Source organism: Oncorhynchus masou, chromosome 30 (genome assembly GCF_036934945.1).
Source record: "Oncorhynchus masou masou isolate Uvic2021 chromosome 30, UVic_Omas_1.1, whole genome shotgun sequence".
Classification (NCBI taxonomy): Eukaryota; Metazoa; Chordata; class Actinopteri; order Salmoniformes; family Salmonidae; genus Oncorhynchus; species Oncorhynchus masou.
The window spans coordinates 39,270,068-39,295,026 of record NC_088241.1 but is presented as its reverse complement, the minus strand read 5'-3'; the positions used below and the strand labels follow the sequence as shown (position 1 = coordinate 39,295,026).

The 24,959-nt window shown below is 41.9% G+C and overlaps 1 protein-coding gene across 1 annotated transcript in view; it reads right to left on the bottom strand.

Annotated features, from left to right (window-relative positions):
- The window catches only part of LOC135522617 (ribonuclease 3-like), a 149,657-nt gene that overhangs the window by 9,530 nt on the left and 115,168 nt on the right, over positions 1-24,959 (bottom strand). Inside the window, 3 exon segments of the mRNA XM_064949054.1 lie at positions 18,849-18,895; positions 20,132-20,224; positions 24,014-24,117. Coding sequence (XP_064805126.1) covers positions 18,849-18,895; positions 20,132-20,224; positions 24,014-24,117 — 244 coding nt within the window.

Sequence of the window (24,959 nt, the reverse complement as noted above, 5' to 3'; positions counted from 1 at the left end):
CAAAAATACATACACATGGGACAAGACGAGGACAAAGGATGTCTGACTGCAACGCCATCTTGGAAACGTTGAAGAAGATATAGAAATAGAATATAGACGCAATAGAAGCGTTGTTTCTTGTACTATTGTCTCATGTCTTTAGAGGATTGTTTCACTTTGATGTCATTTTTCTTCTGTCCTTATTTTGTCTTTCTTTTCATCTGTTAACTAGATATTCTTTGTTAGCTAGCTAGCTTCTTCCAGGAGAGTCCCTAGCAACTGCTTAGCAACTGGTAAACAATTCACCTAGCTAAGATAACTGTACAATTTTATGAAAAATAGATAGGCTTTTGAAAAAGTATCTTCTTTGTTTGTTGCTTGTTTTGTCTCCAATTCAGTCGTGTAGTTTTCTTTTGCTTTTTTTCCAATGTATTTCACCCTAAAAACCATGTACATTTCAATATTTGTAGGAGCTAATTTTTTCAGCAGCTGCTGCTCAATCAAAAAGAAATCCCCATTGCAATAATTTGCACAAAGCCCATCATAAGCCTCGCTTACAGCATCCCCCCCATCTTCTCTGTCCCTCCCAACACATACATTGACCCTGCCCCGTTTATTATCTTTGCATAGTCACTTTACAAATTACATCGACTAACCTGTACCCCTGCACATACCGGTACCCTCTGTATATAACCTTGTTATAGCCGGTCTACAAGAATGGAATGGTCTACCGTATCAAAAGCCTTGGCCAAGTCAATAAGAATAGCAGCACAACATTCAAGGGCAATGGTGACATCATTGAGGAACTGTAAGGTTGCAGTGACACAACCATAACCTGAGCGGAAACCAGACTGGATACCAGAGAGAATAGTATAGACATCAAGAAAGCCAGTCAGTTGATTATTGACACGTTTTTCCAACACTTTTGATAAACAGGACAAAATAGAAATTGGCCCATAACAGTTAGGGCTTGATCTCCCCTTTATTTAAAGGGCACACCGTGGCTGCCTTCCAAGCAATGGGAACCGCCCCAGAGAGGAGAGACAGGTTAAAATGGTCAGAGACAGGCTTGGCGATGACAGGGGCAGCAACCTTAAAGAAGAAAGGGTTTATACCATCTGACCCAGATGTTTTTTTGGGGTCAAGTTTAAGGAGATCCTTTAACCCCTCGGACTCAGTGACTGCCTGCAGGGAGAAAATTTGTAGCGGGACAGGGGAAAAAGAGGGAGGAGCATCGGGGCTAGTTGCATTAGAAGGGTTGGGAGATGAGGAAATGTTGGACGGGCAAGGGGGCGGGCAAGGGCTGAGTCAAATAGGAATCCTGACTTAATGAAGTGGTGATAAAGAGCTCAGCCATGTTCTTCTTGTCAGTAACAATCACATCATCAACATTAAGGGATATGGGCAGCTGTGAGGAGGAGGGTTTATTCTCTAGTTCTTTAACTTCTTCGATATAGGGGGCACTCTTAATTTTTGGATAAAAAAAATCGTTCCCGTTTTAAACGAAAAGATGCTCTACTATGCATATAATTGACAGCTTTGGAAAGAAAACACTGACGTTTCCAAAACTGCAAAGATATTATCAGTGAGCCACATAACTTATGCTACAGGCGAAACCAAGATGAAATTTCAAACAGGAAATGGCCTAGATTCTGAAGGCGCTGTGATCCAATGTCTCCTTATATGGCTGTGAATGCGCCAGGAATGAGCCTACACTTTCTGTCGTTTCCCCAAGGTGTCTGCAGCATTGTGACATATTTGTAGGCATATCATTGGAAGATTGACCATAAGAGACTACATTTACCAGGTGTCCGCTTGGTGTCCTCCGTCAAAATTATTGCGCAATCTCCAGCTGCATGCACTTTTCCATTTGGTTCAGAAGAGAAAGGCAACTGCCACAAATGATTTATCATCAAATAGATATGTGAAAAGAACCTTGTGGATTGATTCTAAACAACGTTTGCCATGTTTCTGTCGATATTATGGAGTTAATTTGGAAAAAAGTTTGGCATTGTAATGACTGAATTTTCGTGTTTTTTTCTTAGCCAAACGTGATGAACAAAACGGAGCGATTTCTCCTACACAAATAATCTTTTTGGAAAAACTGAACATTTGCTATCTAACAGTCTCCTCATTGAAAACATCCGAAGTTCTTCAAAGGTAAATGATTTTATTTGAATGCTTTCTTGTTTTTGCGATGCTAGCTATCAATACCTCTGACACAAATGCTTGTGTAGCGATGGTTGAAAAAGCATATTTTGAAAATCTGAGATGACAGTGTTGTTAACAAAAGGCTAAGCTTGTGAGTGAACATATTTCTTTCATTTCATTTGCGTTTTTCATGAATAGTTAACGTTGCGTTATGCTAATGAGCTTGAGGCTATGATTACGCTCCCGGATACGGGATTGCTCGACGCTAGAGGTTAACCGTTTTCCAGAACTTCTTGGGGTTAGACCCATAGAGATCTCTTTAAACTGGCTCTTTAAAGTACCTAACTTTTGCCTTCCGGAGAGTCTGAGTGCACTTATTTCTCATTTGCCTGAACGAGAGCCAGTCAGCGTGAGTATGAGCGTGCCGAGGTCTTTCGCCAAATGCAATTCTTGAGGTGGAGTAACTCTGCAAGATCACGGTCGAACCAGTGGCTGAACCTGTTTTTAATTCTAATTTTTTTTACAACACAGGTTGTAAAACAGCAATCACCAAAGTCATTACAGAAAACACCAGACTGATCCGAAACAGGATTATTTGTGAGAATAACGTCGAGGAGAGTAGCCTTTTCTGGGTGTTTGGAGTCATACCTTGGGGATTGATAATAATCTGAGAAAGATTTAGGAAGACCCATTGCTTTAGGACTTGGTCAGGTGGTTTAAGCTTGTCCCTGTTTAGGTCACCTCGCAGCACAAATACAGAGTTAGTGTAAGGGGCCAGGAGAGAACTTATGGCGGGGGGGACAGGTCGGTGCTGATGGAGGACGATAACACCCAGCAACAGTCAACAAAGAGCCATTAGACATGTTAATGCTTAAAACCAGCAAATCAAATTGTTTGGGGACAGACTTGGTGAAAACAACTGAGTTCTGAAGGTGATCCTTGGTAAAGATTGTCACTCCCCCACCTTTGGAAGATCTGTCTTGCCGAAAAAGGTTATAACCAGAAAGGTTAACATTAGTATTCAAAACACACTTCCTTAACCACCTCTCAGTAATGAACAACACATCGGGCTTGGAGCTGTGAACCCACTTTCAACTGACCCATTTTAGGTAATAAGCTTCTTGTGTTAACGTGCAGAAAACCCAGGCTTTTATGAGAGCAGAAATCAGTGAAGCAGATATCAGAGCATAAGTTAGGATTGGGGTGTATATGCACAATTCCAGATATCATCAACAGTGATCTAATCAAGACATGGCATAGGACAGGGAGAGCTCTGCAGTGCTGATTTACGACATTTGAATGTGCATTAGATGGCAACAAGATCATATTGTACAGCAATTTCATCAGGTAACATGAATACAAAGCCGGTGAGAGGTGGTTAGAGTGGGAGGCCAAAATGGGAGACCAAAAGTCTGAGTAACCAAAAGAGAGTCCCAAGTGTGGGAACAAACATTGTGTGTGTACCCACCCGTGGGACAGACTCTCACACTCACACACACACACACACACACACACACACACACACACACACACACACACACACACACACACACACACACACACTTGAAGTCAGACATTTACATACACTTAGGTTGGAGTCATTAAAACTTGTTTTTCAACCACTCCACAAATTTCTTAAGAAATTATAGCTTTGGCAAGTCAGTTAGGACATCTACTTGGTGCATGACACAAGTACTTTTTCCAACAATTGATTACAGACAGATTATTTAACTTAAAATTCACTATATCACAATTCCAGTGGGTCAGAAGTATACATACACTACATACAAGTTGACTGTGCTATAAACAAATTGGAAAATTCCAGAAAATGATGTCATGGCTTAAGGAAGCTTCTGATGGGCTAATTGACATCATTTGAGTCAATTGGAGGTGTACCTGTGGATGCATTTCAAGGCCTAACTTCAAACTCAGTGCCTCTTTGCTTGACATCAATCATCCTTGGGAGCAATTTCTAAACACCTGAAGGTACCACATTCATCGGTATAGTACGCAAATAAAAACACCATGAGACCACACAGCCGTCATACCGCTCAGGAAGGAGAAGCGTTCTGTCTCCTAGAGATGAATGTACTTTGGTGTGAAAATTGCAAATCAATCCCAGAACAACAGCAAAGGACCTTGTGTAGATGGTGGAGGAAACAGGTACAAAATTAACTATATCCATAGTAAAACGAGTCCTATATCGACACAACCTGAAAAGCTGCTCAGCAAGGAAGAAGCCACTGTTCCAAAACCACCATAAAAAAAGCCAGACTACAGTTTGCAACTGCGCATGGGAAAAAAACTAAACGAAAAAAAGTAATTTTCGGAGAAATGTCCTCTGGTCTGATGAAACAAAAATAGAACTGTTTGGCCATGATAACCATCATTATGTTTGGAAATAAAAGGGGGGCGCTTGCAAGATGAAGAACCCCATCCCAAACGTGAAGCACGGGGGTGGCAGCATCATGTTTTGTGGGTGCTTTGTTGCAGGAGGGACTGGTGCACTTCACAAAATAGATGGCGTCATGAGGCAGGAAAATGATGTGGATATATTGAAGCAACATCTCAAGACATCAGTCAGGAAGTTAAAGTTTGGTCGCAAATGGGTCTTCCAAATGGACAATGACCCCAAGCATACTTCCAAAGTTGTGTCAAAATGACTTTGTCCTTAAGTAAAAAAAAAAATGACAAAGTCAAGGTATTGAAGTGGCCATCACAATGCCCTTGTGGGCAGAACTGAAAAAGCGTGTGCGAGCAAGGAGGCCTATAAACCTGACTCAGTTACACATGCTCTGTCAGGAGGAATGGGCCAAAATTCACCCAATTTATTGTGGGAAGCTTGTGGAAGGCTACCCGAACCATTTAACCCAAGTTAAACAATTAAAGGAAATGCTACCAAATACTAATTGAGTGTATGTAAAATTCTGACCCACTGGGAATGTGATGAAAGAAATAAAAGCTGAAATAAATCACTCTACTATTATTCTGACATTTCACATTCCCAAAATGAAGTGGTGATCCTAACTGACCTAACTGACCTGGCATTTGTACTAGGATTACATGTCAGGACTGAGTTTAAATGTATTTGGCTAAGGTGTATGTAAACTTCCGACTTCAACTGTACATACGGCAACAGTCTCTAAGGTACAGGGTAGAGTACCGGGTGGTAGCCGGCTAGAACAGTGACTAAGACAGGGGTTCCCAAACTTTTTTGGCCCATTATCCTATTCTGTTAACTGAAAATGTTCACAACCCCACCCATGTGAAAACATTTGCTGTTAATTACAGAATTTGACATTTTTTAAAATCTTTGGCTATGGCTGTCAATAAAAAAATTAAATAAATAAAAATTATTTCAGATTTGTCTTAACTCACCATCAAATGTGGGGCAGTCAATTGCAAATATGTCTGACATGTCTCTTATCTCACCACCACTAATGAGATGGGTGTGTTTGATGCATGTCGCATCCTAGCTTCTCAAAGTCAGGGGGGCGTGGTCGACAGCGCGCACCTCATATCTGCTGTCACATCCAACCTGGATCGATATCTGGTTTAAATGCAGACCAGAGCACTGAATCCAGCTTCACACATATCAGCTAGCCAAGGGTAGCCTACCATGAATGGTGCTTTTAAGACAACTGGGAACTTGGAAACATATGAGGTAGAATCATGACGTTGGTGATCTTTAGGTTGGAAAGTTTGAGGCAGAGCACTAGAAAGAGGCCCGAGGTGGAATTCCTAGTTTGATTCTTGCCGAGTTCCCAGTTGTCTTGAACGCACTGAAGACGGAAGTCCGAGATTTTCCGAGTTCCGGTTTGTTTTGAACTCGGCATCAATGCTCAGAGGGAGACTGCAGGGTATTATTCCCTTCGAGTCCTTTTGGCCTGTCCGCCATCCCGTGATAGATGGCGCCCCATCTGAGCAAAAGCCCACCATTCGATCCCATATGGAATCTGTTTTTCATCAATATAGCCAGGCAGCACACTGAACATGCCGTTACATGCTCAGAAATCGTGAGACAGAACAATGTCTTTGTGAATAGCATCCCTCGACATGTATAGCGAACAAAAGTCAATGAATGGGCATCTTGGCCCTCACAGTTAACGTCCATTTGGAGGGCATAAGCTAGGGAGTTTGAGTCGTTCAGTCAGTTTCCTCTTGACTGCTGGCAATAGCATAAATGATGTGTTTAACATTGTTAACTGATGTGAGTTTCTGTGCCTCCCCACAAATTGTTCTCACAATATCAATTGCGTTCTGTAATATCAAAGTCTCTGCAGTAGTGTGTGGTTTCATAGCGTAGCAGGACTAGCCATTCATCGTGGGAATGATTCAAGTGCAACGGTCAAGTACAGCCTTTTCCCATAATCTAAGGGCCCTCCATGGTTTAATTTGATCTTTTAGATTTGAATAATTTTCATTTAGATGTTTAAGGTTAACCACATGAATGATTTTGAGATAAAGAAAATATTATAGTACATCTTTTGTTGTATATATGTATAATAGATTTATGTTATACGGGAAATTCTTCCACGACCCCATTATCATATCACCACTAGTTTGGGAACCACTGAACTAAGGTTAGTGGTGACTGTTTAACAGTCTGATGGCCTGGAGATAGAAGCTGTATCTCAGTCTCTCGGTCCCAGCCTTGATGCGCCTGTACTGTCTACGTCTTCTAGATGGTAGAGGGGTGAACAGGCCGTGGCTCGGGTTGCTGAGGTCCTTAATGATCTTCTTGGTTCTTCCTGTGACACCGGGTGTTGTAGATGTCCTGGAGGGCAGGCAGTGTGCCGAGAGTAATGCGTTGGGCTGACCACACCACCCTTGAGAGCACTGAGGTGATACAGCCAGACAGAATGCTCTCAATGGTGTATCTGTAGAGGTTTGTGAGGGTCTTAGGGGCCATGTCAAATTTCATTAGCCTCCCAAGGTTGAAAAGGCGCTGTTGCACCTTCACCACGCTGCCGGTGTGGATGAACCATTTCAGGTTATCAGTGATGTGCACACCGAGGAACTCAAAGCTTTTGACCCTCTCTACCTCGGCCCCATCAACGTGGATGGGGGAATGCTCTCTCCAGCACTAAGCTTCGGCTTTATTACGAGCAGACTGAATACATATCACCTATAGGCCAACCACAACACTAACACTGCATCTATCTTTGTCAAGACCCTACCTCCCTGTCTTGCCAAGGGGAGCAAATAAATAAACACACACAGAAGCAGTACATTCAGATCCTCCATCCACCCATCCATCCTTCATACTGTATTGTACTTGTTGTGCATTCACAGAAGCCTTTACCAAAGAGATTAAGGGTTTAGTGACAGCTGAGGAGAGAGAATCAAGTCCCCTCCCTGCTCGCTACCAGCCAAAGCCTACTTAGTAATGCACTATATATGGAATAGGAAGCCATCTGGGACACATCCAGAGACTATTTCCTGTAGTATTCAGGAGAAGAAACAGCATTGTTTAGGGAACATGCAGCTGCAGGGGGGACAGCGTATGAAGTGAAGTGGTGGTGATAAAGAAAAGAGATTGAAAGACCACGAGAGAGAGAAAAAGAGCAAGAGTAAGAGCATAAAGGAGAGAGGAATAGATTGAGAGCATGAGAGAGAACGAGAGAGAGAGAGAGAGAGAGAGAGAGAGAGAGAGAGAGAGAAACGAGAGAGATGGGAAGAGGGTGAGAGATGGAGACAGAGAAAGCGTGTGATATCAGATGATCGAAAGAGATGAACAAAACTATCTCCGGCTGCTCCAAAAAAAGGATGAGCGATGTGTTGACGAATGGTTAACTTGTCTCCCCATGTAGATTTCATGTTCTCTGACCTTTCAGGGCCGAGGTGTGTGAGGCCGCTGAGCTGCCTCTCTCTCTCTCTCTCTCTCTCTCTTACTCTCCTTCCCTCTCTTCCTCCCACCTAGCAGTCTCAGCCTTAGCTTTGTTTGCACCCCCTCCTCTAGTTCAGGCCTTGGTTAACATTTAATTCTGCCTCGACAGATACAGGCAGGAGATTGTCAAAATGAGAGGCCATCAATTAATAAAATGAGAATCCCTGGAGCCACCAGCGGATCTCTACAGCATAACGAACACCAAATATTGGGCCCATTTCTCTTTAATGAGCTGTCTGAGCGAGAGCTGAGCACAGCTCTGTCTCTCTTACCTCTTTACTTCTCTTCTGCTGCAGTTAAGCTGCCTGTCAGGGAGGGAATCGGCAGGGGGGGGGGTCGTACGGTTTGAACAAAAACTTAAATTTCACTCTAAAGGGGCCCGATACCAAAGCAGGCCTTAAATAAAAATGGAAATGAATCCTGGCAGGCAGAATCATACAGCAACGTAGGAAGACATTGGACAGTCAGACATACTGTAGGTAGTTAGTTTAAGGGGAGAAAATGTGTGCATGCCCTGAGGTTGGTCGAGCAGTTGCTGCGTCACATTATGCGATCCCGTGACTGCGTGGGATTGAATCCTGGCCCCACTGGTTAACACTACATTCTCTTTAATTATCTGTCTCCTAGCTCATTTCTGTCCATCCCTTTCAATAAATATGTTAAACTCCAAAACGCTGCGTTTTTTAATTCAATAAAAAAATAATTTCAGGGTAACAACTAAGCACCTTAGTGTAATAGTTTTCAATTCAAAAGGTCAAAAATAAACAAATATGTATTTTGCAATAATAAACTAATATTTTGCTAGGATTGCCTGGGAGTGGTCTGAGTGGGGAGGAGGAGGGATACTGTATGTGAGGGATATGTAATCTGAAAAATAGCTGTTATTGGCAGAGAGGTATGGAACTCTGTCATTGGTCTATATTATATCACCTGGTGATGTCATGCAAAACATGCTGATAAGAAGGAGCTGTGTAGATTGAAAAAACAAACACCAACTAGGGCTGGCCGATATAATTGAATACCGCTATGATTCAACATACCAGTGCCTAAAGAAAGTATTTACACCATTTGGCTTCAAATTTCCAAATGTTGTTGTGTTAGTCTGAATTTAAAATTGATTAAATGTTTTGTCATTGGCCTGCACGTAATGTCAAAGTGGAATTATTATTTTTTACAAATGAATTAAAAACGAAAAGTTGAAATGTCTTGGGTCAATAAGTATTCAGCCCCTTTGTTATGGCAAGCCTAAATAAGTACATTTTCTTAAGTCACATAATAGGATTCGCTTTGTGTGCAATAATAGTGTTGAACAATTTATTTATGACTATGTACCCCACAAATACAATTAACTGTACAGTCCTTTAGTTTCAAACACAGATTCAACCACAAAGACCAGGGAGGTTTTCCAATGCCTCGCAAAGAAGGGCACCTGAGTATCCCTTTGAGCGTGGTGAAGTTATTAATTACACTTCGAATGGTGTATCAATACATCTGGTCACTACAAAGATACAGGAGTCCTTCTTAACTCAGTTGCCATAGAGGAAGGAAACTGCTTAGGCATTTCACCATGAGGCCAAAGTTGACTTTAAAACAGTTAAGAGTTGGATGGAACAACAACATTGTAGTTACTCCACAATACTAACCTTATTGACAGAGTGAAGAAAAGGAGGCTGGTACAGAATACAAACATTCAAAAACATGCATCCTGACTAAAATAATACTGGAAAAAAATGTGACAAAGCAATACAAAGTGTTATGTTTGGGGAAAATACAATACAACACAGTACTAAGTACCACTCGCCATATTTTGCATCATGTTATGGGTATGCTTGTAATCGTTGAGGACTGGGGAGTTTGTCCAGGATAATGAATGGAGCTTCGCACAGGCAAAATCATAGAGGCAAACCTGGTTCAGTCTGCTTTCCACCAGACACTGGGTGATGAATTCCTGTTTCAGCAGAACAATAACCTAAAACACAAGGCCAAATCTACACTGGAGTTACTTACCAAGAAGACGGTAAATGTTCCTGGAGTGGCAGAGCTACAGTTTTGATTAACATCTACCTAAACATGTATGCTAACCCCTGAAAAAGGATGGCTAACAAAACATTTGACAGAGCTTGAAGAATTAAAAAAAAAAAAGATTGGCAAATATTGCACAATCCTGGTGTGGAATGCTCTAAGAGACTTACCCAGAAGGATTCACATCTACAATCGCTGCTATAAGGTGCTTCTACTAAGTATTGACTCAGGGGTTTGCATTGAGATATTTCCCCATATCATTTTCACTACATTTGCACACATTTCTAAAAACATGTTTTCACTTTGTCATTATGGGGTACCCTGTGTAGATGGGTGAGAAAATACATTTAATCCATTATGAATTCAGGCTATAACAATGTGGAATAAATCAAGGGGTATGAACACTTTGAAGGCACTGTAGATTTAAACAATATCGTTTATAACAATATTTTGATAAATTGCTAAATAAATGAAAAATTTTACAAATTGGACTATTTTATCTGTTTTGTCGAGCATTAAACCAACAGAACAAAGAATGCCAATTTAAAATCACGTAGAATTCATTTGTTGCACTTCTATTGTCATGCACTTCTTTAAAATACATACTTAAAACTTTCGTTATTCAGAAACATACCGTTACAAATAAGAAACATATTGTGATGTGACATTTTGGCCAAAACGCCCAGCCCTCCCGGCCACTATCAGGAAATAACACCGATCCAACGTCTTCGCACCTTTCCAATGTTACAGTTTTATCAGCTGCTGTACAATATGATACAAAACACAGGAAAAACTGGATTTTGACTGGACTCTCTCAGCAAGTAGCTAGCTTTATTGGGAAAGGGGGAAAAAAACAGTCCAACGCAGCCCCAGGTTGCAACCAAAATGGCACCCTACTATTCCCTAGTGTCTTCAGAAAGTATTTTTTTATTTTTTATTTTACCTTTATTTTACTGGGCAAGTCAGTTAAGAACAAATTCTTATTTTCAATGACGGCCTAGGAACAGTGGGTTAACTGCCTGTTCAGGGGCAGAACGACAGATTTTGTACCTTGTCAGCTCGGGGATTTGAACTTGCAACCTTTCGGTTACAAGTCCATTGCTCTAACCACTAGGCTACACTGCCGCCCCTTTTCCCCCATTTTGTTGTTACAAAGAGTGGGATTCAAATGGATTTAATTGTAATTGGTTAAGAATCTACACAAAATACTTTAAAAGTCAAAGTGGAAGAAAAAATATCTTAGATTAGATAAGTATTCAACCCCGTGAGTCAATACATGTTACAATCACCTTTGGCAGCAATTACAGTTGTGAGTCTCTATGAGCTTTGCACACCTGGATTGTACAGCACCGGCACATTATTCTTTCAAACATTCTTTAAGCTCGATCAAGTTATTTATCATTGCTAGACAGCCATTTTCAAGTCTTGCCATAGATTATCAAGCCAATTTAAGTCAAAACTGTAACTAGGCCACCCAGGAACATTCAATATCCTCTTGGTAAGTATAGTGTATATTTGGCAATGTGTTTTAGGATATTGTCCTGCTGAAACGTGACTGTGTCTCCCAGTGTCTGATGGAAAGCAGACCAGGTTTTGCTCTAGATTAGATTAAAAACATAAAATAACTCCCTAGTAATTGCAGATACCTATAGCATACCTATAACATGATGGAGCCACCACGCTTGAAGATATGATGAGTGGTACTCAGTGATGTGTTGGATTTTCCCCAAACATAACGTTTTGCAATCAAAACGTAACGTTATTTCTTTTCCACATTTTTGCAGTTTTACATTAGAGCCTTATTGCAAACAGGTGCATGTTATGGAATATTATTTTATTCAGTACATGCTTCCTTTTCACTCTGTCAATTAGGTTAGTATTGTGGAGTAAGTAAACATTGTTGATCCATCCCCAGTCTCCTATCACAGCCATTCAATTCTGAAACGGTTTTAAAGTCACAACTGGCCTCATGGTGAAATCCATGGTTTCCTTCCTTATCTTTGTAGTGACTGGGTTTATTGATACATCATCGGAAGTGTAATTAATAACATCACCAGGCTCAAAGGGATATTTAATGTCTGCTTTTTAATTTCACCCATCCACCAATACGTGCCCTTCTTTGCAAGGCATAGGAAAACCTCCCTGGTCTTAGTGGTTGAATCGGTGTTTGAAATTCACTGCTCGACTGAGGGACCTTACAGACAATCGTGTGAGGTACTGAGACGAGGTAGTCATTAAAAAATCATTTAAAACCCTATTATTGCACACAGAGTGAGTCCATGCAACTTTATGGGCTCCCGAGTGGCACAGCAGTCTAAGGCACCACATCTCAGTGCTAGAGGCGTCACTAGAGACACCCTGGTTCGAATCCAGGCTTGATCATGTATTTTGGGCGGCAGGTAGCCTAGTGGTTAGAGCGTTGGACTAGTAAACGTATCCCTAAGTTGACAAGGTAAAACTATGTATTTTTGCCCCTGAACAAGGCAGTTAACACAATTTTCCTAGGCCGTCATTGTAAATAAGAATTTGTTCTTAACTCACTTGTCTAGTTAAATAAAGGTTAAATAAGAAAAATCACAACCGGCCATAATTGGGAGTCCCATTGGGCAGCACACAATTGGCCCAGCGTGGTCTGGGTTTGGCCGGTGTAGGCCGTCATTGTAAATAAGAATACGTTAACTGACTTGCCTAGTTAAATAAAGGTTAAATGTAAAAAATAAAATGTGACTTGTTAAACACATTTCTACTCCTGAACTTATTTAGGCTTGCCATAACAAAGGGGTTGAAGAGTTATTGACTCAAGACATTTTACACATTTTAATTAACGTGTAAAAATAAATACAAAACATAATTCCACTTTGACATTACGGGATATTGTGTGTAGGCTAGCATCAAAACATTTACATTTAATCCATTTTAAATTAAGGCTGTGACAACAAAATGCGGGAAAAGTCAATGGCACTGAACGGCATAAGGTGCCATTTGGGATGCAGACCTGGACAGTTTGTAATGTCTGATGGAGGGAGAGGAAGAGGCTTTGCAGGGAGAGATGATTTTAAATGAACTGACCTTTTCAGGAGGTATCGCTAAACTAGTCACATGAAACGGCAATTTATGAGGAGGGAAATGTTCATTTACTAGTAATGAGCATCTATCAATCACTATGACAGGGGCATTACACAGGGGAGAGAGAATGGAGGGAATTAAGAATTGGAGGAGAGGGGGGATTGAGAGAGGGAGAGAGAGCATGTCTTCTCTACGCCTCCAGATAAGGAGGGAAGGTGGGGCTGTTAAAAAAACAAAACACCCTAAGACACTAATGTTTCATAAAAGCGAGGGTTTGAATGCCCAAACAGTATCAATCACAGGCCGCTAGGGGACTCATTTGCAGGCCGAAACCAAATAAAATCTTTGACCTTAGTGACCTTCGCAACTTCGCCTGCTTCCTCCGTACTCCAGCAAGGCTGGCTTCACCCAGCTACACGCTAATTAGGTCAGGTGAAGAGGAACAAATTATACTGTTGATTAATGTGTTACTGGTCCGCACACACTTAACTCTCAATGTATTCAAACTAATGCATTGTATGGGGATGATGATGATGATGGGGATTTCTTTCATATCAGGTTCTGAGAGCCTATAATTGTGTTCTACCTGGCAGTGAATGAGGCAACGCAAATGAGCCCCCCCACCTCACTTTTGATCTGAAATCACCATCACCCACTAATTAATGTATCATTTTTGCAGATTGAAAGTGTTAGAGCTAGAATTGTATCAATATGTATCTTTAAAAAATTGCTATGACATAGCCAAAGAATATAAAGTACAACTTTGGATTTCACCCCCGCGTCATAATCAAATGGTTTAGACCAGTGGTCAAAAAGATCACATCCTTAGTCAAGATCTACAGCTCAGATTATTTTTAAACATATATATATATATATTTTTACATTAATCTAAATCAAAACAGTTCTGTAGGAATGAGGTTTGTGCAGAAGGCCTAATTCATTATCACAGCATGTTGGCTATATTCCTGGCCTGCCAATATTGCTCCTCAGACAATATTATATTTCAAAACTCGAGCTTTGATAACAAAATAGCTCAGTTTGTGTAGCAATTGCGAGGCATAGCTGAGCATAAATAATTTGCAAATAATTATTTGTATTATTTTACTGGACTGATGGTACCTGCATCTGGTGGTCATGACGCTTTCAAGACAACCGTTTACTCAAAAATGGAAAAAAAGAAAACGAGGTCAAATCATGACGTCAGTGATCTTCAGGTCGGAAAGTCGGAGCTCTATCTAGAAAGATGCCTGAACTTCTGACTTGGAGTTCCGATTTGGATGACCATTCAAAAAAATGTCCCAATTTTATCGAAGTTGTCTTGAACGCACTGAAGTCGGAAGTCAGAGATTTCCGAGTTCCGAAAAAAACGTCTCAGAGGAGTGAGGGAGAAAGCAGCAGAGGGTCCGCCTCTCACGGTCCCTGCTCTCTCCTTTATTTCCTCCGGTGAGACTGACCATCAGACACAGTCTTCCCCCTGATGGCGAAACTCAAGTCGCACCGCATCTGCTTCATGCACAAATTAATGTTGTTCCTATGACCAGAGAAAGTTAAATATTCTTTGATATTAAAATAGACAACGCTTCTCTTGCGTTGAACATGAAGTGCGGGTAGCAAAAGTGATTGAAGTGCTATTTTCCTGTATTTCTAAAAATGACCACATACAGTGCCGTCGGAAATTATTCAGACCCCTTGCCTTTTTCCACATTTTGATAGGTTACAGCTTTATTCTAAAATTGATTAAATGGGTTTTTTTCTTTCACAATCTACACACAATATCCCATAATGACAAAGCAAAAACTAGTTTAGAAATGTTATCTAATTAATAAAAAAATAAAAATTACAGTTACATAAGTATTCAAACCTTTTAATCAGTACTTTGTTGAAGCACCTTTGGCAGCGATTACAGCCTCAGGGTTCAATTCTCGGGCCGACTCTTTTCTCTGTATATACCAATGATGTTGCTCTTGCTGCGGGCGATTCCCTGATCCACCTCTACGCAGACGACACCATTCTGTATACTTCTGGCCCGTCCTTGGACACTGTGCTATCTAACCTCCAAACGAGCTTCAATGCCATACAACACTCCTTCCGTGGCCTCCAACTGCTCTTAAACGCTAGTAAAACCAAATGCATGCTTTTCAACCGTTCGCTGCCTGCACCCGCACGTCCGACTAGCATCACCACCCTGGATGGTTCCGACCTAGAATATGTGGACATCTATAAGTACCTAGGTGTCTGGCTAGACTGTAAACTCTCCTTCCAGACTCATATCAAACATCTCCAATCTAAAATCAAATCTAGAGTTGGCTTTCTATTCCGCAACAAAGCCTCCTTCACTCACTCCGCCAAACTTACCCTAGTAAAAATGACTATCCTACCGATCCTCGACTTCGGCGATGTCATCTACAAAATAGCTTCCAATACTCTGCTCAGCAAACTAGATGCAGTTTATCACAGTGCCATCCATTTTGTTACTAAAGCAACTTATACCACCCACCACTACGACCTGTATGCTCTAGTCGGCTGGCCCTCGCTACATATTCGTCGCCAGACCCACTGGCTCCACGTCATCTACATGTCCATGCTAGTTAAAGCTCCGCCTTATCTCAGTTCACTGGTCACGATGGCAACACCCACCTGTAGCACGCTCTCCAGCAGGTGTATCTCACTGATCATCCCTAAAGCCAACACCTCATTTGGCCGCCTTTCGTTCCAGTTCTCTGCTGCCTGTGACTGGAACGAATTGCAAAAATCGATGAAGTTGGAGACTTTTATCTCCCTCACCAACTTCAAACATCTGCTATCTGAGCAGCTAAACGATCGCTGCAGCTGTACATAGTCTATCGGATAATAGCCCACCCAATTTTACCTACCTCATCCCCATACTGTTTATATTTATTTATTTTTCTGCTCTTTTGCACACCAATATCTTTACCTGTACCTGTACATGACCATCTGATAATTTATCACTCCAGTGTTAATCTGCAAAATTGTAATTATTCGCCTACCTCCTCATGCCTTTTGCACACAATGTATATAGACTCTCTTTTTTCTAAAAAAGTTTACTCCATGTGTAACTCTATGTTGTCTGTTCACACTGCTATGCTTTATCTTGGCCAGGTCGCAGTTGCAAATGAGAACTTGTTCTCAACTAGCCTACCTGGTTAAATAAAGGTGAAATAAAAATAAATAAATAAAATTAGTGGGTACGACGCCACAAGCTTGGCACATCTCTATTTGGAGAGTTTCTCCAATTATTCTCTGCAGATCCTCTCAAGCTCTGTCAGGTTGGATGGGGAGTGTTGCTGCACAGCTTTTATCAGGTCTCTCCAGAGGTGATCGATCGGGTTCCGGTCCGGGCTCTGGCTTGGCCACTCAAGGACATTCAGAAAACCACTCCTGCATTGTCTTGGCTGTGTGATTAGGGTTGTTGTCCTGTTGGAAGGTGAACCTTCGCCCCAGTCTGAGGTTGAGCGCTCTGGAGCAGGTTTTCAAAAAAGATCACTGTACTTTGCACCATTCATCTTTCCCTCTATCCTGACTGGTCTCCCTGTCCCTGAACAACATTACCACAGCATGATGCTGCAACCACCATGCTTCAATGTAGGGATGGTGCCAGAATTCCTCCAGATGTGACGCTTGGCATTCAGGCCAAAGAGTTCAATCTGGGTTTCATCAGACCAGAAAATATTGTTTCTCATAGTAAAAGTCTTTAGGTGCCTTTTAGCAAACTCAAAGCGGGCTGTCATGTGCCTTTTACTGAGGAGTGGCTTCTGGCCACTCTATCATAAAGGCCGTATTGGTGGATTGCTGCAGAGATGGTTGTCCTTCAGAAAGGTTCTCCCATCTCCACAAAGGGACTAGAGCTCTGTCAAGAGTGACCTATGGATTCTTGGGCCTTGGCAGGGTAGTTGACCATCTCCTCCGATGGCTCAGTTTGGCCGGGCAGCCAGCTCTAGGAAGAGTCTTGGTGGTTCCAATTTCTTGGTGGTTCCATTCTTCCATTTAAGAATGATGGAGGCCACCATGTTCTTGGGGACCTTTAATACTGCAGAAATGTTCCCAGATCTGTCCCCCAACATAATCCTCTCTCGGAGCTCTACGGACAATTCCTTCGACCTCATGGCTTCGTTTTTGCTAGGACATGCACTGTCAACCGTGGGACCTTACAGGTGTGTGCTTTTCCAAATAATGTCCAATCAATTGAATTTACCACAGGTGGACTCCAATCTAGTTTTAGAAACATCTCAAGGATGATCAATGGAAACAGGTGCACCTGTGCTCAATTTCGTCTCATAGGAAAGGGACTGAATACTTACGTAAATAAGGTATGCATGCGGAAGCCATTTCAGTTGAACAACTTTCCCTATTTGGTTTTTATATTTTTAATACATTTGCAAACATTTTTATCAACCTGTTTTCACTTTGTCAATATGGGGTATTGTGTAGATTTATGTTTTTTTTTATTTAATCCATTTCAGAATAAGTCAAGAGGTCTGAAACTGATTGTTTCAAGGAAAACTACCAAAACAATTTGTGATGGTGAATCTGAACAATCTAAATCAAATATACTGTAAGCCCTGATCCAGTAAAACACAATTGTAAACAGCACATTTGATAAAAAAAATTAACTCGGAAATTACATTGGTTATCACTCAACTAATAAAGTCAAATATTGCACAAGTCATTTTACAATCTTTTGAAAGCTGAAAATCACACGCAGACATGCCAGATCAGGAATAGGCCTACCTCTCTTTTGTCAGTGAGCGAAGAAACGCGCAGTGCGCAATTTGTCTAGGCTACTGATATTGCATGGGGTTGATCGGCATGCAAAATGACACGTAGATCAATGACTGTCAACATAATTACATGCTTAGTCCGACACTGAAGGAGAGTTGTCAGACTGCATAGTTGTCAAAAAAGATTAGCTATTTTCAGAAGATAGAAAAAAAGCAATTTGAGTAATTGAGTAAAACATTTTAGTGAACCAGCGATTCGTAACATTTGAATGGATTTTCTGACCGAATCATGCTACATTTGGATCGGTTTGGGGTCCCGCAGACCAATGCACTCATATCTGAAACATTTAAACCAGCAACCGATACATATTGGCGAATTGTTACATAGGGATCTAAATAGTCTGCTTACCAAATGGAACCCTATGCCCTAAGATGCAAGTCACAGCACTACACAGCTCAAGAACCGGGATCATACTCGACACAGGTCTCACACACAGACCAAGGCCTATTCTCATTTTGTCCCTTTTGTTTTAAATACACCAAACAGAGACTTCAACAAGGTCCTCAAAGGCTATTAGCATTGCAGAGGGCCCTTAGCTGGTGTTAGCTTAGCCATCTTGGCCCATAATGCAGGCAGGGCAGGCCACATGCTAGCTGTGTTCTGGACTTTCTCTTCAAACAGGCTAATGCTCCGTATCCAGCAGCCAACCGACTGGACAGGGCAGTGACCACCACTCTCCAAAGCTCTTTGGCAGCCATTTCGTAATTTAAAAGACACCAAAGCAGGGTATGTGTTATTTGTGAAAGGCTTAAACACGTCGAGGTGGTTCGAACCTCTTCAAATGACTGGACAGGCCACTACACTTTGGCAGTCATTTTGAAATATATTTGAAAAGACAAAGCAAATATTGAACAAAAGAACCAAAGCAGGGTACTACAGTATGTGAAGGGCTTAAACATATTACACTTAGTGGTGGTTCCAACTTCTTCAAACTACTCACATTTCTCGAGTGCGTCCATAGCAGCTCCCATCTCCGCCTGTTGGATACTGGATTGAAAAGGAGAAGGAAAAAAAGAGAGAGAAAGACGGACAAGAAAGAAAAGGTATTTAGCATATTCAAAACATCCCTTTCAAATGCTGTAGTCTGAGAGCATGCCAATGACAGAGGATTATATAAAAATGTTTTTCCCCAAAGCCTCCCAGGTAGCTAGCACCATGCATACATCTCACAGAGGTAGCTAAGCCTTTGGGCCAGGCGCTCTCTCAGCATGTAGACTGTTTACTGTATTGCTCTCTGTAAATATTATATTATGTGATCATAGGCAAGTGGCAGGGGGGGTAACGGGGCTTACGTTTAGTAAATATAAAACAGTAAGCTGGGTAGAGATACTATGGAGGGGACAAAGTTATAGCCAGCTTAGAGGCAGAGAGCGCTCTTTCAAGAGGGCCATGAGAGGGATTTTCAATGCAGAGGGGTGAGAGATGTTTGATGGATTTTGTATTATTCTTAAGCTGAGTAGAATGGTTTTATCTCCTCTCTGAAAGGGTCTTCCTTCACGCAGCGATTCACATTTTCTTTACCCTACGGTTCTTTATAAAAGCCTCCCCATCCTTTCCCCCCGTCCCTCTGAAGAGAAACATCACAGGTAGAACCAAACAAAACCCTAGCTAGCCCTGGAGAAAATCTGTCTCAAATGGCACCCTATTCCCTTCATAGTGCATTAGTTTTGACCAAAAGGGAACAGGGTGCACTATGAAGGGAACAGGGTGCCTATTGTGCTGCAGCCTAAGACACACTGTGTGCGGACTCTTTTTTTTTGTCACAGAGCTTTTCCCCAGCCATCCCAGCTAGCCCTAGCTCTAGTCCAGGGCGTTAGTGAAGGCATGCTCAGCGTTAGCAAACCACATTAATGTCCTGGACCAGAGCTAAGCTCCCTTCCTCAAAATGATGTTTCTATAATACCATTTATGTCAATTCAATAATGAATCGATTCATTTTCATTCCGCATAAAGTCCCTCCCAATAGAACAGCCACAGAGCTTAATTGCTATAATAAACACCATCAATAAAACATGGCCATTATTTCTAGAGCCCATTAGCCGTGCATTGAGCAGAGCGGTGCACACTGTAGACTGCATCCTGGATGACACTCTATTCCCTGTGTAGTGCACTACTTTTGACCAAGAACCAATGGGCCTCTGGTCAAAAATCAGTGCACTATATAGGGACTAAGGTGCCATTTGGGACACATGCTAACTCGGTCTAATGGGTGGGTCTACGTACCTTGGGCCCTTGCCACAGCCTATCCTCTCTCCTTTGAAGTACACAGCCACAGTGTAGGTTCGCGCGTGAGACGGCCCCACTGTCTGCAGGGTCCTGCAGCAAACGGATGAAAAGGAGAGTGGGATGAGCGACGGAGAGGAAAAAAGGAGCAAGAGAGAAATAATGACAGACATGAGAAAGCTCAAGGACACTCAATGTTGGTATCGTCCTTCTGGAAAAGAACAAGAAAACAAACATTTTCATTTGGAGCTAATATAATTCATTTCCAGAAAGAGGAAAAAGGGAGAGAGGAAAATACAGGAGACTACTTTGATTCGTCTGGGCGTGGTTTGACAGTGTACAGAAGCCATCTGAGGGACAGTTAAACAATAAAAAGGCCCCCCATCATCTCTGGATGGTTAAACTATGTGTGTTCTTCTGCTACAAAGAAAATAAAATAGAATAAAGTAGTAAAAGAATGATAATGCTCTCTGACAGTCCCCACCAGGCTTTGGTGTTATGTGGAAATACATGAGCCACCAGCAAACTCCGGGAGAAAGTCCTGGAAAACGATATCACATTCGTATCATATGAAACATTTAAAAATACATTAGACATCACCATTTTTAGTTAGATATCAGCAGGGAGAAGGGAGTACAAGTAAACAACACTTGTAGATGTCTAAAATGTTAACATTAGCATAAACCACACACCGACACCCTAAATTATTAACAAACAATTTACTTATTTCAGGGGTGCTATTAATTTTTAATGCAATGTGGTCACTTACGGCATTTCATCAATAATTCAATCATATTTCTCACTTACAAATGAAGAAGCCTGTGGCATGTTCCGAAACAAATACTAACGGTTCTTCAGCCCTGCTGAATTCTGAAACAAACCTCGACAGGGAAAACTGTCACTTGGAATTAGAATCTCTATGAAAGCGGCAGAAACCAGAGAAATGGGGATATGAGGAAGCATTAGTCAGCTGTCACATCCAAGCAGGTCACACATTCAGTACAGTACAGACAGACATAATATGTATGTTTGTATTGATTTTATGGCCCTTTAATAGTGGTTTCTTTGCAGCGATTCGACCATGAAGGCCTGACTCACACAGTCTCTTCTGAACAGTTGCTGTTGAGATGTGTCTGTTACTTTAACTCTGTGAAGCATTTATTTGGCTTCAATCTGTGGTGCAGATAACTCTAATGAATGTATCCTCTGCAGCTGAGGTAATGCTGGGTCTTCCTTTCTTGTGGCGGTCCTCATGAGAGCCAGTTTCATCATAGCTCTTGGTTTTTGCAATTGCAATTGAAGAAACTTTCAAAGTTCTTGACATTTTCCGGATTCACTGACCTTCACATCTTAAAATAATGATGGACTCCTGTTTTTCTTTGCTTATTTGACCTCTTCCTGCCATAATATGGACTTGGTATTTTACCAAATAGAGGTATCTTCTGTATATCAGCCTTAACTTGTCACAACACAACTGATTAGCTCAAACGCATTCAGGAAAACCAGAAATTCCACAAATTCACTTTTAACAAGGCACACCTGTTCATTGAAATGCATTCCAGGTGATAACCTCATGAAGCTAGTTGAGAGAATGCCAATATTGAGCAAAGCTCAATTTGTTTGGCACTCTCTTGGTTACTACATGACTGGTTACTACATACTACATTACTTCCATATGTGTTATTTCATAGTTTTGATGTCTTCACTATTATTCTACAATGTAGAAATTAGTAAACATTAAGAAAAATTCCGGAATGTGTAGGTATGTCCAGACTTTTGACTGGTACTGGAAATATATATAAACTCCTTTTTCAGGACCCTGTCTTTCAAAGATAATTTGTAAAAATCCAAATAACTTCACAGATCTTTTGAAAAAAGGGGTTAAACACTGTTTGCCATGCTTGTTCAGTGAACCATAAACAATTAATGAACATGCACCAGTGGAACGGTTGTTAAGACACTAACAGCTTACAGACGGTAGGCAATTAAGGTCACAGTTATGAAAACCTGGGACACTAAAGAGGCCTTTTAACTGACTCTGAAAAACACCAAAAGAAAGATGCCCAGGATCCCTGCTCATCTGCGTGAATGTGCCTTAGGTATGCTGCAAGGAGGCATGAGGACTGCAGATGTGGCAGGGCAATACATTGCAATGTCCATACGGTGAGACGCCTAAGACAGCGCTACAGGGAGACAGGATGGACAGCTGATCGTCCTCGCAGTGGCAGACCACTTGTAGCAACACCTGCACAGGATCAATATATCCAAAGATCACACCTGCGGGACAGGTACAGGATGGCAACAACAACTGCCCGAGTTACACCAAGAACGGACAATCCCCCCATCAGTGCTCAGACTGTCCGCAATAGGCTGACGGAGCTTTACAGCGAAGACATCCTCCTCCCTCCTGTGATACCCTTTCTGCAGGCTCATTCTGACATGACAATGCCACCAGCCATACTGCTCGTTCTGTGACGGATTTCCTGCAAGACAGGAATGTCAGTGTTCTGCCATGGCCAGTGAAGAGCCCGGATCTCAATCCCATTGAGCACGACTGGGACCTGTTGGATCAGAGGGTGAGGACTAGCGTCATTCCCCCCAGAAATGTCCAGGAACTTGCAGGTGCCGTGGTGGAAGAGTGGGGTAACATCTCACAGCAAGAACTGGCAAATCTGGTGCAGTCCATGAGGAGGAGATGCACTGCAGTACTTAATGCAGCTGGTGGCCACACCAGATACTGACTGTTATTACTCTTGATTTGACCCCCCCTTTGTTTAGGGTCACATTATTCAATTTCTGTTAGTCACATGTATGTGGAACTTTTATGTTTATGTCTCAGTTGTTGAATCTTGTTATGTTCATACAAATATTTGCACATTAAGTTTGCTGAAAATAAACGCAGTTGACAGTGAGAGGAGTTTATATCCACACTATGAGGTTGGAATAATACTGTGAAAATCTGAAAATTATGATAATACCCTATTATAGCAAGCGCTGGTTGAAAAGAGCACCTGGAATTTCAGTCTGTTTGGTGGGGGTGGAGTTTTGGCATGTCTGGGTCAGGGGCATGCCACCATGCGAGCACATTTTTTGAGAGGCTCCCTCACGCCTCCAGATAGCATTATGAACACGTCATGAGGCATGGCAAAATGTTTAGAATTACAGTAAATTAGCTTTAAAAAATAAATATTTTCTCACATCCTCATGGCAAAATGTGTGGAATAATACTCATCACTGTAACCCTTCATTCAGTCTTAGAATGGGACTGTCCCTTGTTGCGTATGTCTCTCTCAATGTAGCATGGCATTTGCCATAAAACTGCACGTCTCTCTCTGCCCCATGGCAAAATGTGTAGAATTGCAATAAGTTTACCACCAAGCTGCGTCCCAAATGGCACCCTATTCCCTATATAAGGCTCTACCTTTGACCAGGGAACATACAGGCCCTGGTCAAAAGTAGTGCACTATATAGGGAATAGGGTGCCATTTCAGACACATCCCAAAGCCTGCTATCAGTTGCTTCCCATGAAATATTCAGACCTTAATTCAAATCAAATCTCTCAAGTTATCTTAACAAGAAAGTGAAGTATACACTGTGGTGAATTCCAACAGGCTGGTCCTGTAACCCATACACACGCAGTTGTCAGTTATCAGAGAGACATTTAGCCTAGTTAATTTTCGCCTTGGAACTTGGGAAGCTGTCCGTCAAATGACACTTGTCCCTTGACCTTATGTCAAATAAGAGGTTTCTTTGGAAGTGGTGCTTTTTATGCCAACAACAAAGACCTTTACACAACACAGCACATTCACTATGCCTGTGTGTGGTTAATGTGTGTGTGTGTGTGTGTGTGTGTGTGTGTGTGTGGGGGGGGGGGGGGCTTACTTGTAGAGGGGTATGTCGGGCTCCTTGCCCTCCGTGCGCAGGGTCAGGCAGCACTGTTGGAGCTGGGATTTAGGATCGTTCCAATCCTGGTTTAGGATAAACTCCTGCAACACACACGCGCAAATGCGTTACACATCACAAATACTGTAGAGTAACAATTACAAACTCTACCTCTATTCATCTCCCTTTCCCCTGCTTTCATTGCTTCCCTGACTCTTTCCTGCTTTCCACCTCTTATCGTACTCTCACTTTTTGTTCTTCTCTGGCGCTCTCTGCCTCTCTGCATCTCTCTGACTTTTCTCTCTCTGCAGTGGGCACAAATCACAGGCTACTTAAGACAAAAGCGTCTCCAGCCTGCTCCTAGCAGAGACAGAAATATAGAGCTCTCTCTCAGGGTCTGTCTGGGAGTCTCCCAGGTGTGCAGGCCTGATACATTCTCCAATCCAAAGGGACTTCTAAAAGCACTTCCATTAACTGGAAAGCAGCCCTGTTATAAAAAAGGGACACTTTGAATCTATAACTGTCTGTTCCTATTAATTTTCTACAAAGATGGGTTCGGCATGCCTTGTAGCCAATGCTCTCGCCTGCTCCCTCTTTGGTGTATCCTCTCCCTCTCTGGGGGGCATCCCTACCCCTCCTTCCTGCCTTCAGCAATAAGAGATTTGTACTGGCTGTTTTGATACAAAAACACATGCACATAAATTGCACAAATACATACACACAGGTGTACACACACGTAAATCCTACAAGGACATAATGGTTCCATATAAGTCCTTTGACTTTCTTCCAGAAGATTCTATAAAGCAATAATAGCCTCTTAGAAACCAGAGCCCTATGTTCCAAATTGCTCCCTATTCCCTACATAGTGCATTACTTTAGGGAATAGTGGCCCCTGTGGGGCCAGGACAAATATAAGCACCCACCACATTATCATATAGGGAATAAG